We start from the raw sequence: 14,404 nt of genomic DNA on the forward strand, positions 1-14,404 counted from the left end.
TGATGTGGGAGCTGTTGTAGTGGGAGACACTGTGGTTGTAGTGGGATCCGCAGTGGTTGTAGTGGGAGCCGCTGTGGTTGTAGTGGGAGCCGTTGTGGTAGGGCCAGCAGTTGATGTTGTCACCTCAGCTTTTGTTGTTGATATGGGAGCTGTTGTAGTGGGAGACACCGTGGTTGTATTTGGAGTCGCTGTGGTCGTAGTGGGAGCAGCTGTGGTTGTAGTGGGAGCCAATGTGGTTGTAGTGGGAGCCGCTGTGGTTGTAGTGGGAGCCACTGTGGTTGTAGTGGGAGCCGCAGTGGTTGTAGTGGGAGATGCTGTGGTTGTTGTGGGAGTTGCTGTGGTTGTTGTGGGAGATGCTGTGGTAGTTGTGGGAGCTGCTGTGGTTGTTGTGGGAGTTGCTGTGGTTGTTGTGGGAGATGCTGTGGTTGTAGTGGGAGCCGCTGTGGTTGCAGTGGGTGCTGCTGTGGTTGTAGTGGGAGCCACTGTGGTTGTAGTGGGAGCCGCAGTGGTTGTAGTGGGAGATGCTGTGGTCGTAGTGGGAGCTGATGTCGTTGTTGTAACATCAGCTGTGGTTGTTGTGGAAGCAGATGGGGTTGTTGTGGGAGGCGCTGTGGCTGTAGTGGGAGCCGCTGTGGCTGTTGTGGGAGCCACTGTGGTTGTAGTGGGAGCCGCAGTGGTTGTAGTGGGAGCCGCTGTGGTTGTAGTGGGAGCCGTTGTGGTAGGGCCAGCAGTGGATGTTGTCACCTCAGCTTTTGTTGTTGATATGGGAGCTGTTGTAGTGGGAGACACTGTGGTTGTAGTGGGAGCCGCTGTGGTTGTAGTGGGAGCCGCTGTGGTTGTAGTGGGAACCGTTGTGGTAGGGCCAGCAGTGGATGTTGTCACCTCAGCTTTTGTTGTTGATATGGGAGCTGTTGTAGTGGGAGACACTGTGGTTGAATTTGGAGCCGCTGTGTTTGTTGTGGTAGTCGCTGTGGTTGTTGTGGGAGCCTCTGTGGGTGTTGTGAGGTAAGCTGTGGTTGTAGTGGGAGTCGCAGTGGTTGTTGAGGGAGTCGTTGTGGTTGTAGTGGGAGCCACTGTGGTTGTAGTGGGAGCCACTGTGGTTGTTGTGGGGTAAGCTGTTGTTGTTGTGGGAGCCACTGTGGTTGTTGTGGGAGCCACTGTGGTTGTAGTGGGAGCCGCAGTGGTTGTATTGAGAGTCGCTGTGGTTGTAGTGGGAGCCGCTGTGGTTGTTGTGGTTGCCGCAGTGGTTGTTGTAACATAAGCTGTAGTTGTTGTGGGAGCCGCTGTGGTTGTTGTGGGTGTCGCTGTGGTTGTTGTGGGAGCCTCTATGGTTGTTGTGGGAGCCGCTGTGGTTGTTGTGGGAGTCGCTGTGGTTGTTGTGGGAGCTTCTGTGGTTGTTGTGAGGTAACCTGTGGCTGTTGTGGGAGCAGCGGTGGATATAGTGGGAGCCGCTGTGGTTGTAGTGGGAGCCGCTGTGGTTGTTGTGGGAGCCACTGTAGTTGTTTTGGGAGTTTCTGTGGTTGTTGTGGGAGCCTCTGTGGTTGTAGTGGGAGTCGCAGTGGTTGTTCTGGGAGTCGCTGTGGTTGTTGTGGGAGCTTCTGTGGTTGCTGTGAGGTAAGCTGTGGTTGTAGTGGGAGTCGCAGTGGTTGTTGAGGGAGTCTTTGTTGTTGTAGTGGGAGCCACTGTGGTTGTAGTGGGAGCAGCTGTGGTTGTAGTGGGAGCCGCTGTGGTTGTAGTGGGAGCCTCAGTGGTTGTACTGGGAGCCGCTGTGGTTGTAGTGGGAGCAGCTGTGGTTGTAGTGGGAGCCGCTGTGGTTGTAGTGGGAGCCGCAGTGGTTGTAGTGGGAACCACTGTGGTTGTAGTGGGAGATGCTGTGGTCGTAGTGGGAGCTGATGTCGTTGTTATAACATCAGCTGTGGTTGTTGTGGAAGCAGATGGGGTTGTTGAGGGAGCCACTGTGGTTGTAGTGGGAGCCGCTGTGGTTGTTGTGGGAGCCACTGTGGTTGTAGTGGGAGCCGCAGTGGTTGTAGGAGCCGCTGTGGTTGTAGTGGGAGCCGTTGTGGTAGGGCCAGCAGTGGATGTTGTCACCTCAGCTTTTGTTGTTGATATGGGAGCTGTTGTAGTGGGAGACACCGTGGTTGTATTTGGAGCCGCTGTAGTTGTAGTGGGAGCAGCTGTGGTTGTAGTGGGAGCCGATGTGGTTGTTGTGGGAGCCGCTGTGGTTGTTGTGGGAGCCGCTGTAGTTGTTGTGGGAGCCACTGTGGTTGTAGTGGGAGCCGCAGTGGTTGTAGTGGGAGATGCTGTGGTTGTTTTGGGAGTTGCTGTGGTTGTTGTGGGAGATGCTGTGGTAGTTGTGGGAGCTGCTGTGGTTGTTGTGGGAGTTGCTGTGGTTGTTGTGGGAGATGCTGTGGTTGTAGTGGGAGCCGCTGTGGTTGCAGTGGGTGCTGCTGTGGTTGTAGTGGGAACCACTGTGGTTGTAGTGGGAGCCACTGTGGTTGTAATGGGAGTCGCTGTGGTCGTTGTGGTTGCCACAGTGGTTGTAGTGGGAGACACTGTGGTCGTAGCGGGAGCCGCTGTGGTTGTTATGGGAGCAGCTGGGGTTATTGTGGGAGACGCTGTGGTTGTTGTAACATCAGCTGTGGTTGTAGTGGGAGCTGCTGTGGATGAAGTGGGAACCACTGTGGTTGTAGTGGGAGCCACTGTGGTTGTAGTGGGAGCCGCTGTGGTTGTTGTGGGAGCCGCTGTGGTTGTTGTGGGAGCCGCTGTAGTTGTTGTGGGAGCCGCTGTGGTTGTTGTAACATCAGCTGTGGTTGATATGGGAGCAGCTGGGGTTATTGTGGGAGACGCTGTGGTTGTTGTAGCATCAGCTGTGGTTGTAGTGGGAGCTGCTGTGGTTGTAGTGGGAACCACTGAGGTTGTAGTGGGAGCCACTGTGGTTGTAGTGGGAGCAGCTGTGGTTGTAGTGTTAGCTACTGTGGTTGTAATGGGAGACGCTGTTGTTGTAGTGGGAGACGCTGTGGTTGAATTGGGAGCCTTGGTGGATATAGTGTGAGCCACTGTGGTTGTAGTGGGAGCCGCTGTGGTTGTAGTGGGAGCCGCTGTGGTTGTTGTGGGAGCCGCTGTGGTTGTTGTGGGAGCCACTGTGGTTGTTGTGGGAGCCACTGTGGTTGTTGTGGGAGCTTCTGTGGTTGTTGTGAGGTAAGCTGTGGTTGTTGTGGGAGCCTCGGTGGATATAGTGGGAGCCGCTGTGGTTGTAGTGGGAGCCGCTGTGGTTGTAGTGTGAGCCGCTGTGGTTGTAGTGGGAGCCGCTGTGGTTGTTGTGGGAGTCACTGTGGTTGTTGTGGGAGTCGCTGTGGTTGTTGTGGGAGCTTCTGTGTTTGCTGTGAGGTAAGCTGTGGTTGTTGTGGGAGCCGCTGTGGTTGTAGTGGGAGCCACAGTGGTTGTAGTGGGAGCAGCTGTGGTTGTAGAGTGAGCCGCTGTGGTTGTAGTGGGAGCAGCTGTGGTTGTAGTGGGAGCCGATGTGGTTGTAGTGGGAGCCGCTGTGGTTGTAGTGGGAGCCATTGTCGTTGTAGTGGGAGCCGCAGCGGTTGTAGTGGGAGATGCTGTGGTCGTAGTGGGAGCTGATGTCGTTGTTATAACATCAGCTGTGGTTGTTGTGGAAGCAGATGGGGTTGTTGTGGGAGCCGCAGTGGTTGTAGTGGGAGCCGCTGTGGTTGTTGTGGGAGCCGTTGTGGTAGGGCCAGCAGTGGATGTTGTCACCTCAGCTTTTGTTGTTGATATGGGAGCTGTTGTAGTGGGAGACACCGTGGTTGTATTTGGAGCCGCTGTAGTTGTAGTGGGAGCAGCTGTGGTTGTAGTGGGAGCCGATGTGGTTGTAGTGGGAGCCGCTGTGGGTGTAGTGGGAGCCACTGTGGTTGTAGTGGGAGTCGCTGTGGTTGTTGTGGGAGCCTCTGTGGTTGTTGTGGGAGCCAATGTGGTTGAAGTGGGAGCTTCTGTGGTTGTTGTGGGAGCCGCTGTGGTTGTAGTGGGAGCCACTGTGGTTGTTGTGGGAGCCGCTGCGGTTGTTGTGGGAGCCGCTGTAGTTTTTGTGGGAGTCGCTGTGGTTGTTGTGGGAGCCTCTGTGGTTTTTGTGGGAGCAGTTGTTGTAGGGCCAGCAGTGGATGTTGTTACACCAGCTTTTGTTGTTGCTATGTGAGCTGTTGTAGTGGGAGATGCTGTAGTTGTAGTGGGAGCAGCTGTGGTTGTTGTGGGAGCCGCTGTGGTTGTAGTGGGAGCAGCTGTGGTTGTAGTGGTAGCCACTATGGTTGTAGTGGGAGATGCTGTGGTCGTAGTGGGAGCTGATGTCGTTGTTATAACATCATTTGTGGTTATTGTGGAAGCAGCTGGGGTTGTTGTGGGAGACGTTGTGGTTGTAGTGGGAGCCGCTGAGGTTGTTGTGGGAGCCGCTGTGGTTGTTCTGGGAGCCGCTGTGGTTGTAGTGGGAGCCGCATTGGTTGTAGTGGGAGCCGTTGTGGTAGGGCCAGCAGTGGATGTTGTCACCTCAGCTTTTGTTGTTGATATGGGAGCTGTTGATGTGGGATATACTGTGGTTGTTTTTGGAGCCGCTGTGGTTGTTGTGAAAGTCGCTGTGGTTGTAGTGGGAGCCTCTGTTGTTGTTGTGAGGTAAGCTGTGGTTGTTGTTGGAGCCGCTGTGGTTGTAGTGAGAGCCGCAGTGGTTGTAGTGGGAGCCGCTGTGGTTGTTGTGGGAGCCTCTGTAGTCGTTGTGGGAGTCGCTGTGGTTATTGTGGGAGCCTCTGTGGTTGTAGTGGGATTCGCAGTGGTTGTTGTGGGAGTTGCTTTGGTTGTTGTGGGAGCTTCTGCTGTTGTTGTGAGGTTAGCTGTGGTTGTTGTGGGAGCCGCTGTGGTTGTAGTGGGAGCCACAGTGGTTGTAGTGGGAGCAGCTGTGGTTGTAGTGGGAGCTGCTGTGGTTGTAGTGGGAGCCGCTGTGGTTGTAGTGGGAGCCACTGTGGTTGTAGTGGGAGCCGCTGTGGTTGTAGTGGGAGCCGCAGTGGTTGTAGTGGGAGTCGCTGTGGTTGTAGTGGGAGCCGCTGTGGTTGTAGTGGGAGCCGCTGTGTTTGTAGTGGGAGCCGCTGTGTTTGTAGTGGGAGCCGCTGTGGTTGTAGTGGGAGCCGCTGTGGTTGTAGTTGGAGCTGCTGTGGTTGTAGTGGGAGCTGCTGTGGTTGTAGTGGGAGCCAATGTGGTTGTAGTGGGAGTTGCTGTGGTCGTAGTGGGAGCTGATGTCGTTGTTATAACATCAGCTGTGGTTGTTGTGGAAGCAGATGGGGTTGTTGTGGGAGCCGCAGTGGTTGTAGTGGGAGCCGCTGTGGTTGTTGTGGGAGCCGTTGTGGTAGGGCCAGCAGTGGATGTTGTCACCTCAGCTTTTGTTGTTGATATGGGAGCTGTTGTAGTGGGAGACACCGTGGTTGTATTTGGAGCCGCTGTAGTTGTAGTGGGAGCAGCTGTGGTTGTAGTGGGAGCCGATGTGGTTGTAGTGGGAGCCGCTGTGGGTGTAGTGGGAGCCACTGTGGTTGTAGTGGGAGTCGCTGTGGTTGTTGTGGGAGCCTCTGTGGTTGTTGTGGGAGCCAATGTGGTTGAAGTGGGAGCTTCTGTGGTTGTTGTGGGAGCCGCTGTGGTTGTAGTGGGAGCCGCTGTGGTTGTTGTGGGAGCAGCTGTGGTTGTTGTGGGAGCAGTTGTTGTAGGGCCAGCAGTGGATGTTGTTACACCAGCTTTTGTTGTTGCTATGTGAGCTGTTGTAGTGGGAGATGCTGTAGTTGTAGTGGGAGCAGCTGTGGTTGTTGTGGGAGCCGCTGTGGTTGTAGTGGGAGCAGCTGTGGTTGTAGTGGTAGCCACTATGGTTGTAGTGGGAGCCACAGTGGTTGTAGTGGGAGCAGCTGTGGTTGTAGTGGGAGCTGCTGTGGTTGTAGTGGGAGCCGCTGTGGTTGTAGTAGGAGCCACTGTGGTTGTAGTGGGAGCCGCTGTGGTTGTAGTGGGAGATGCTGTGGTCGTTGTGGGAGCCGCTGCGGTTGTTGTGGGAGCAGCAGTAGTTGTTGTGGGAGTCGCTGTGGTTGTTGTGGGAGCCTCTGTGGTTTTTGTGGGAGCCACTGTGCTTGTAGTGGGAGCCGCTGTGGTTGTAGTGGGAACCGCTGTGGTTGTAGTGGGAGCCGCTGTGTTTGTAGTGGGAGCCGCTGTGGTTGTAGTGGGAGCCGCTGTGGTTGTAGTGGGAGCCGCTGTGGTTGTAGTTGGAGCTGCTGTGGTTGTAGTGGGAGCCGTTGTGGTAGGGCCAGCAGTGGATGTTGTTACCTCAGCATTTGTTGTTGATATGGGAGCTGTTGTAGTGGGAGACAGTGTGGTTGTAGTTGGAACCGCTGTGGTTGTTGTGGGAGCCGCTGTTGTTGTAGTGGGGGCCACTGTGGTTGTTGTGGGAGCCGCTGCGGATGTTGTGGGAGCAGCAGTAGTTGTTGTGGGAGTCGCTGTGGTTGTTATGGGAGCCTCTGTGGTTTTTGTGGGAGCCAATGTGGTTGTACTGGGAGCCGCTGTGGTTGCTGTGGGAGTTGCTGTGGTTGCAGTGGGAGCCGCAGTGGTTGTTGTGGGAGCCGCAGTGGTTGTTGTGGAAGCCGTTGTTGTAGGGCCAGCAGTGGATGTTGTTACACCAGCTTTTGTTGTTGCTTTGTGAGCTGTTGTAGTGGGAGATGCTGTGGTTGTAGTGGGAGGCGCTGTGGTTGTAGTGGGAGCAGCTGTGGTTGTAGTGGGAGCAGCTGTGGTTGTAGTGGGAGCCGCTGTGGTTGTAGTGGGAGCAGCTGTGGTTGTAGTGGTAGCCACTGTGGTTGTAGTAGGAGATGCTGTGGTCGTAGTGGGAGCTGATGTCGTTGTTATAACATCAGCTGTGGTTGTTGTGGAAGCAGCTGGGGTTGTTGTGGGAGACGCTGTGGATGTAGTGGGAGCCGCTGTGGTTGTTGTGGGAGCCGCTGTAGTTGTAGTGGGAGCCGTTGTGGTAGGGCCAGCAGTGGATGTTGTCACCTCAGCTTTTGTTGTTGATATGGGAGCTGTTGTAGTGGGAGACACTGTGGTTGTATTTGGAGCCGCTGTGGTTGTTGTGGGAGTCGCTGCGGTTGTTGTGGGAGCCTCTGTGGTTGTTGTGAGGTAAGCTGTGTTTGTTGTTGGAGCCGCTGTGGTTGTAGTGGGAGCCACAGTGGTTGTAGTGGGAGTCACTGTGGTTGTAGTGGGAGCCGCAGTGGAATTAGTGGGAGCCGCTGTGGTTGTAGTGGGAGCCACTGTGGTTGTAGTGGGAGCCACTGTGGTTGTTGTGGGAGCCGATGTGGTTGAAGTGGGAGCAGCTGTGGTTGTAGTGGGAGCCGCTGTGGTTGTAGTGGGAGCCGCTGTGGTTGTAGTGGGAGCCGTTGTGGTAGGGCCAGCAGCTGATGTTGTTACACCAACTTTTGTTGATGCTATGGGAGCTGTTGTAGTGGGAGCCGCTGTGGTTGTAGTGGGAGCAGCTGTGGTTGTAGTGGGAGCCAATGTGGTTGTAGTGGGAGCCGCTGTGGTTGTTGTGGGAGCCGCTGTGGTTGTAGTGGTAGCCGCTGTGGTTGTAGTGGGAGCCGCTGTGGTTGTAGTGGGAGCCGCTGTGGGTGTAGTGGGAGCCGCTGTGGTTGTGGTGGGAGCCGCTTTGGTTGTAGTGGGAGCCACTGTGGTTGTAGTTGGAGCTGCTGTGGTTGTAGTGGGAGCTGCTGTGGTTGTAGTGGGAGCCAATGTGGTTGTAGTGGTGGTTGTAGTGGGAGTTGCTGTGGCCGTAGTGGGAGCTGCTGTCGTTGCTATAACATCAACTGTTGTTGTTGTGGAAGCATCTGGGGTTGTTTTGGGAGATGCTGTGGTTGTTGTGGGTGACGCAGTGGTTGTTGTGGGAGCCTCTGTGGTTGTTGTGAGAGTTGCTGTGGTTGTTGTGGGAGACGCAGTGGTTTTTGTGGGAGCCGCTGTTGTTGTTGTGAGAGTTGCTGTGCTTGTTGTGGGTGCCTCTGTGGTTGATGTTACGTAAACTGTGGTTGTTGTGGGAGCCGTTGTGGTAGGGCCAGCAGTGGATGTTGCTACACAAGCTTTTGTTGTTGCTATGGGAGCTGTTGTAGTGGGAGCCGCTGTGGTTGTAGTCGGAGCCGCTGTGGTTGTAGTGGGTGCTGCTGTGGTTGTAGTGGGAGCCGATGTGGTTGTAGTGGGAGCCGCTGTGGTTGTAGTGGGAGCCGCTGTGGTTGTAGTGGGAGCCGCTGTGGTTGTAGTGGGAGCTGCTGTGGTTGTAGTGGGAGCTGCTGTGGTTGTAGTGGGAGCCGCTGTGGTTGTAGTGGGAGTTGCTGTGGTCGTACCAGGAGCTGCTGTGGTTGTAGTGGGAGTAAATGTGGTTGTAGTGGGAACCGCTGTGGTTGTAGTGGGAGCCACTGTGGTTGTAGTGGGAGCCGCTGTGGTTGTAGTGGGAGCCGCTGTGGTTGTTGTGGGAGCCGCTGTGGTTGTAGTGGGAGCCGCTGTGGTTGTAGTGGGAGTCGCTGTGGTTGTAGTGGGAGCCGCTGTGGTTGTAGTGGGAGCCGCTGTGGTTGTAGTGGGAGCCGCTGTGGTTGTAGTTGGAGCTGCTGTGGTTGTAGTGGGAACCGCTGTGGTTGTAGTGGGAGCCACTGTGGTTGTAGTGGGAGCCGCTGTGGTTGTAGTGGGAGCCGCCGTGGTTGTTGTGGGAGCCGCTGTGGTTGTAGTGGGAGCCGCTGTGGTTGTAGTGGGAATCGCTGTGGTTGTAGTGGGAGCCGCTGTGGTTGTAGTGGGAGCCGCTGTGGTTGTAGTGGGAGCCGCTGTGTTTGTAGTGGGAGCCGCTGTGGTTGTAGTGGGAGCCGCTGTGGTTGTAGTTGGAGCTGCTGTGATTGTAGTGGGAGCTGCTGTGGTTGTAGTGGGAGCCAATGTGGTTGTAATGGGAGTTGCTGTGGTCGTAGTGGGAGCTGCTGTCGTTGTTATAACATCAGCTGTTGTTGTTGTGGAAGCAGCTGGGGTTGTTGTGGGAGATGCTGTGGTTGTTGTGGGAGCCGATGTGGTTGTAGTGGGAGCCGCTGTGGTTGTAGTGGGAGCCGCTGTGGTTGTAGTGGGAGCCGCTGTGGTTGTAGTGGGAGCTGCTGTGGTTGTAGTGGGAGCCGTTGTGGTAGGGCCAGCAGTGGATGTTGTCACCTCAGCTTTTGTTGTTGATATGGGAGCTGTTGTAGTGGGAGACACTGTGGTTGTATTTGGAGCCGCTGAGGTTGTTGTGGGAGTCGCTGCGGTTGTAGTGGGAGCCACTGTGGTTGTAGTGGGAGCCACTGTGGTTGTAGTGGGAGCCACTGTGGTTGTTGTGGGAGCCGATGTGGTTGTAGTGGGAGCAGCTGTGGTTGTAGTGGGAGCCACTGTGGTTGTAGTGGGAGCCACTGTGGTTGTTGTGGGAGCCGATGTGGTTGTAGTGGGAGCAGCTGTGGTTGTAGTGGGAGCCGCTGTGGTTGTAGTGGGAGCCGCTGTGGTTGTAGTGGGAGCCGTTGTGGTAGGGCCAGCAGTGGATGTTGTTACACCAACTTTTGTTGATGCTATGGGAGCTGTTGTAGTGGGAGCCGCTGTGGTTGTAGTGGGAGCAGCTGTGGTTGTAGTGGGAGCCAATGTGGTTGTAGTGGGAGCCGCTGTGGTTGTTGTGGGAGCCGCTGTGGTTGTAGTGGTAGCCGCTGTGGTTGTAGTGGGAGCCGCTGTGGTTGTAGTGGGAGCCGCTGTGGGTGTAGTGGGAGCCGCTGTGGTTGTGGTGGGAGCCGCTTTGGTTGTAGTGGGAGCCACTGTGGTTGTAGTTGGAGCTGCTGTGGTTGTAGTGGGAGCTGCTGTGGTTGTAGTGGGAGCCAATGTGGTTGTAGTGGTGGTTGTAGTGGGAGTTGCTGTGGCCGTAGTGGGAGCTGCTGTCGTTGCTATAACATCAACTGTTGTTGTTGTGGAAGCATCTGGGGTTGTTTTGGGAGATGCTGTGGTTGTTGTGGGTGACGCAGTGGTTGTTGTGGGAGCCTCTGTGGTTGTTGTGAGAGTTGCTGTGGTTGTTGTGGGAGACGCAGTGGTTTTTGTGGGAGCCGCTGTTGTTGTTGTGAGAGTTGCTGTGCTTGTTGTGGGTGCCTCTGTGGTTGATGTTACGTAAACTGTGGTTGTTGTGGGAGCCGTTGTGGTAGGGCCAGCAGTGGATGTTGCTACACAAGCTTTTGTTGTTGCTATGGGAGCTGTTGTAGTGGGAGCCGCTGTGGTTGTAGTCGGAGCCGCTGTGGTTGTAGTGGGTGCTGCTGTGGTTGTAGTGGGAGCCGATGTGGTTGTAGTGGGAGCCGCTGTGGTTGTAGTGGGAGCCGCTGTGGTTGTAGTGGGAGCCGCTGTGGTTGTAGTGGGAGCTGCTGTGGTTGTAGTGGGAGCTGCTGTGGTTGTAGTGGGAGCCGCTGTGGTTGTAGTGGGAGTTGCTGTGGTCGTACCAGGAGCTGCTGTGGTTGTAGTGGGAGTAAATGTGGTTGTAGTGGGAACCGCTGTGGTTGTAGTGGGAGCCACTGTGGTTGTAGTGGGAGCCGCTGTGGTTGTAGTGGGAGTTGCTGTGGTCGTACCAGGAGCTGCTGTGGTTGTAGTGGGAGTAAATGTGGTTGTAGTGGGAACCGCTGTGGTTGTAGTGGGAGCCACTGTGGTTGTAGTGGGAGCCGCTGTGGTTGTAGTGGGAGCCGCTGTGGTTGTTGTGGGAGCCGCTGTGGTTGTAGTGGGAGCCGCTGTGGTTGTAGTGGGAGTCGCTGTGGTTGTAGTGGGAGCCGCTGTGGTTGTAGTGGGAGCCGCTGTGGTTGTAGTGGGAGCCGCTGTGGTTGTAGTTGGAGCTGCTGTGGTTGTAGTGGGAACCGCTGTGGTTGTAGTGGGAGCCACTGTGGTTGTAGTGGGAGCCGCTGTGGTTGTAGTGGGAGCCGCTGTGGTTGTTCTGGGAGCCGCTGTGGTTGTAGTGGGAGCCGCTGTGGTTGTAGTGGGAATCGCTGTGGTTGTAGTGGGAGCCGCTGTGGTTGTAGTGGGAGCCGCTGTGGTTGTAGTGGGAGCCGCTGTGTTTGTAGTGGGAGCCGCTGTGGTTGTAGTGGGAGCCGCTGTGGTTGTAGTTGGAGCTGCTGTGATTGTAGTGGGAGCTGCTGTGGTTGTAGTGGGAGCCAATGTGGTTGTAGTGGGAGTTGCTGTGGTCGTAGTGGGAGCTGCTGTCGTTGTTATATCATCAGCTGTTGTTGTTGTGGAAGCAGCTGGGGTTGTTGTGGGAGATGCTGTGGTTGTTGTGGGAGCCGATGTGGTTGTAGTGGGAGCCGCTGTGGTTGTAGTGGGAGCCGCTGTGGTTGTAGTGGGAGCCGCTGTGGTTGTAGTGGGAGCTGCTGTGGTTGTAGTGGGAGCTGCTGTGGTTGTAGTGGGAGCCGCTGTGGTTGTAGTGGGAGTTGCTGTGGTCATACCAGGAGCTGCTGTGGTTGTAGTGGGAGTAAATGTGGTTGTAGTGGGAACCGCTGTGGTTGTAGTGGGAGCCACTGTGGTTGTAGTGGGAGCCGCTGTGGTTGTAGTGGGAGCCGCTGTGGTTGTAGTGGGAGCCGCTGTGGTTGTAGTTGGAGCTGCTGTGGTTGTAGTGGGAACCGCTGTGGTTGTAGTTGGAGCCACTGTGGTTGTAGTGGGAGCCGCTGTGGTTGTAGTGGGAGCCGCTGTGGTTGTTGTGGGAGCCGCTGTGGTTGTAGTGGGAGCCGCTGTGGTTGTAGTGGGAGTCGCTGTGGTTGTAGTGGGAGCCGCTGTGGTTGTAGTGGGCCGCTGTGGTTTGTAGCCGCTGTGTTTGTAGTGGGAGCCGCTGTGGTTGTAGTGGGAGCCGCTGTGGTTGTAGTTGGAGCTGCTGTGGTTGTAGTGGGAGCCAATGTGGTTGTAGTGGGAGTTGCTGTGGTCGTAGTGGGAGCTGCTGTCGTTGTTATAACATCAGCTGTTGTTGTAGTGGGAGTCGATGTGGTTGTTGTGGGAGCTGCTGTGGTTGTAGTGGGAGCCGCTGTGGTTGTAATGGGAGCCGCTGTGGTTGTTGTGGGAGCCGATGTGGTTGTAGTGGGAGCCGCTGTGGTTGTAATGGGAGCCGCTGTGGTTGTTGTGGGAGCCGATGTGGTTTGTGTGGGAGCCGCTGTGGTTGTAGTGGGAGCAGCTGTGGTTGTAGTGGGAGCCGATGTGGTTGTAGTGGTAGCAGCTGTGGTTGTAGTGGGAGCCGCTGTGGTTGTTGTGGGAGCCGCTGTGGTTGTAGTGGGAGCCGCTGTGGTTGTAGTGGGAGTCGCTGTGGTTGTAGTGGGAGCAAATGTGGTTGTAGTGGTAACTGCTGTGGTTTTAGTGGGAGCCGCTGTGGTTGTAGTGGGAGTTGCTGTGGTCGAAGTAGGAGCTGCTGTGGTTGTAGTGGGAGCCGCTGTGGTTGTAGTGGGAGCCGCTGTGGTTGTAGTGGGAGCCGCTGTGGTTGTAGTGGGAGTTGCTGTGGTCGTAGTAGGAGCTGCTGTGGTTGTAGTGTGAGCCGCAATGGTTGCAGTGGGAGCCGCTGTGGTTGTAGTGGGAGCAAATGTGGTTGTAGTGGGAGCCGCTGTTGTTTTAGTGGGAGCCACTGTGGTTGTAGTGGGAGCAGCTGTGGTTGTAGTGGGAGCCGCTGTGGATGTAGTGGGACCCGCTGTGGTTGTAGTGGGTGCTACTGTGGTTATAGTGGGAGCAGATGTGGTTGTAGTGGGAGCCGCTGTTGTTGTACTGGGAGCCACTGTGGTTGTAGTGGGAGCAGCTGTGGTTGTAGTGGGAGCCGCTGTGGTTGTAGTGGGAGCCGCTGTGGTTGTAGTGGGAGCCGCTGTGGTTGTAGTGGGAGCCGCTGTGGTTGTAGTTGGAGCTGCTGTGGTTCTAGTGGGAGCTGCTGTGGTTGTAGTGGGAGCAAATGTGGTTGTAGTGGGAGCCGCTGTGGTTGTAGTGGTAGCGGCTGTGGTTGTAATGGGAGCCGCTGTGGTTGTTTCTGGGGCAACTGTGGTTGTAGTGGGAGCCACAGTTGTTGTAGTGGGAGCCGCTGTGGTTGTAGTGGGAGCCGTTGTGGTAGGGCCAGCAGTGGATGTTGTTACACCAGCTTTTGTTGTTGCTATGGGAGCTGTTGTAGTGGGAGCCGCTGTGGATGTAGTGGGACCCGCTGTGGTTGTAGTGGGTGCTGCTGTGGTTATAGTGGGAGCAGATGTGGTTGTAGTGGGAGCCGCTGTTGTTGTAGTGGGAGCCGCTGTGGTTGTATTGGGAGCCGCTGTGGTTGTAGTGGGAGTAAATGTGGTTGTAGTGGGAGCAGCTGTGGTTTTAGTGGGAGACACTGTGGTTGTTGTGGGAGCCGCTGTGGTTGTAGTGGGAGTTGCTGTGGTTGTAGTGGGAGCCGCTGTGGTTGTAGTGGGAGCCGCTGTGGTTGTAGTGGGAGCCAATGTGGTTGTAGTGGGAGCCACAGTGGTTGTTGTGGGAGCCGCTGTGGTTGTAGTGGGAGCCGCAGTGGTTGTAGTAGGAGCTGCTGTGGTTGTTGTGGGAGCCGTTGTGGTAGGGCCAGCAGTGGATGTTGTTACACCAGCTTTTGTTGTTGCTATGGGAGCTGTTGTAGTGGGAGCCGATGTGGATGTAGTGGGACCCGCTGTGGTTGTAGTGGGTGCTACTGTGGTTATAGTGGGAGCAGATGTGGTTGTAGTGGGAGCCGCTGTTGTTGTAGTGGGAGCCACTGTGGTTGTATTGGGAGCAGCTGTGGTTGTAGTGGGAGCCGCTGTGGTTGTAGTGGGAGCCGCTTTGCTTATAGTGGGACCCGCTGTGGTTGTAGTGGGTGCTGCTGTGGTTATAGTGGGAGCAGATGTGGTTGTAGTGGGAGCCGCTGTGGTTGTAGTTGGAGCCGCTGTGGTTGTAGTGGGTGCAGCTGTGGTTGTAGTGGGAGCCGCTGTGGTTGTAGTGGGAGCCGCTGTGGTTGTAGTTGGAGCCGCTGTGGTTGTAGTTGGAGCTGCTGTGGTTGTAGTGGGAGCTGCTGTGGTTATAGTGGGAGCCAATGTGGTTTTAGTGGGATTTGCTGTGGTCGTAGTGGGAGCTGCTGTCGTTGTTATAACATCAGCTGTGGTTGTTGTTGAAGCAGCTGGGGTTGTTGTGGGAGATGCTGTGGTTGTTGTGGGAGCCGCTGTGGTTGTAGTGGGAGTTGCTGCGGTCGTAGTAGGAGCTGCTGTGGTTGTAGTGGGAGCAAATGTGGTTGTAGTGGGAGCCGCTGTGGTTGTAGTGGGAGCCGCTGTGGTTGTAGTGGGAGTTGCTGTGGTCGTAGTAGGAGCTGCTGTGGTTGTAGTGGGAGCCGCAATGGTTGCAGTGGGAGCCG

General features: G+C 55.9%; 2 protein-coding genes across 2 annotated transcripts in view; both read right to left on the reverse strand.

Annotated features, from left to right (window-relative positions):
• Positions 1-562: 562 nt before the first annotated feature.
• Positions 563-4,490, reverse strand: LOC139374427 (probable serine/threonine-protein kinase clkA). The gene is made up of 9 exons (XM_071115474.1): positions 4,486-4,490; positions 3,803-4,337; positions 3,640-3,644; positions 3,163-3,455; positions 3,014-3,119; positions 2,278-2,573; positions 1,957-2,088; positions 1,138-1,743; positions 563-744 (listed from the first exon to the last, which is right to left on the reverse strand). The coding sequence occupies exons 1-9, from the start codon at positions 4,488-4,490 to the stop codon at positions 563-565; spliced, it is 2,160 nt and encodes a 719-aa protein (XP_070971575.1).
• A 5,492-nt stretch (positions 4,491-9,982) lies between these two features.
• LOC139374428 (hornerin-like) overlaps positions 9,983-14,404 on the reverse strand; it is a 44,097-nt gene continuing 39,675 nt past the window's right edge. The window contains exons 50-55 of the mRNA XM_071115476.1: positions 14,343-14,404; positions 13,628-13,842; positions 13,154-13,279; positions 12,719-12,868; positions 11,843-11,986; positions 9,983-10,334 (exon numbers count right to left, since the gene is read on the reverse strand). Coding sequence (XP_070971577.1) covers positions 9,983-10,334; positions 11,843-11,986; positions 12,719-12,868; positions 13,154-13,279; positions 13,628-13,842; positions 14,343-14,404 — 1,049 coding nt within the window. The remainder of the gene's footprint in view (positions 10,335-11,842; positions 11,987-12,718; positions 12,869-13,153; positions 13,280-13,627; positions 13,843-14,342) is intronic.

This window comes from Oncorhynchus clarkii, chromosome 19, assembly GCF_045791955.1.
Source record: "Oncorhynchus clarkii lewisi isolate Uvic-CL-2024 chromosome 19, UVic_Ocla_1.0, whole genome shotgun sequence".
Lineage (NCBI taxonomy): Eukaryota > Metazoa > Chordata > Actinopteri > Salmoniformes > Salmonidae > Oncorhynchus > Oncorhynchus clarkii.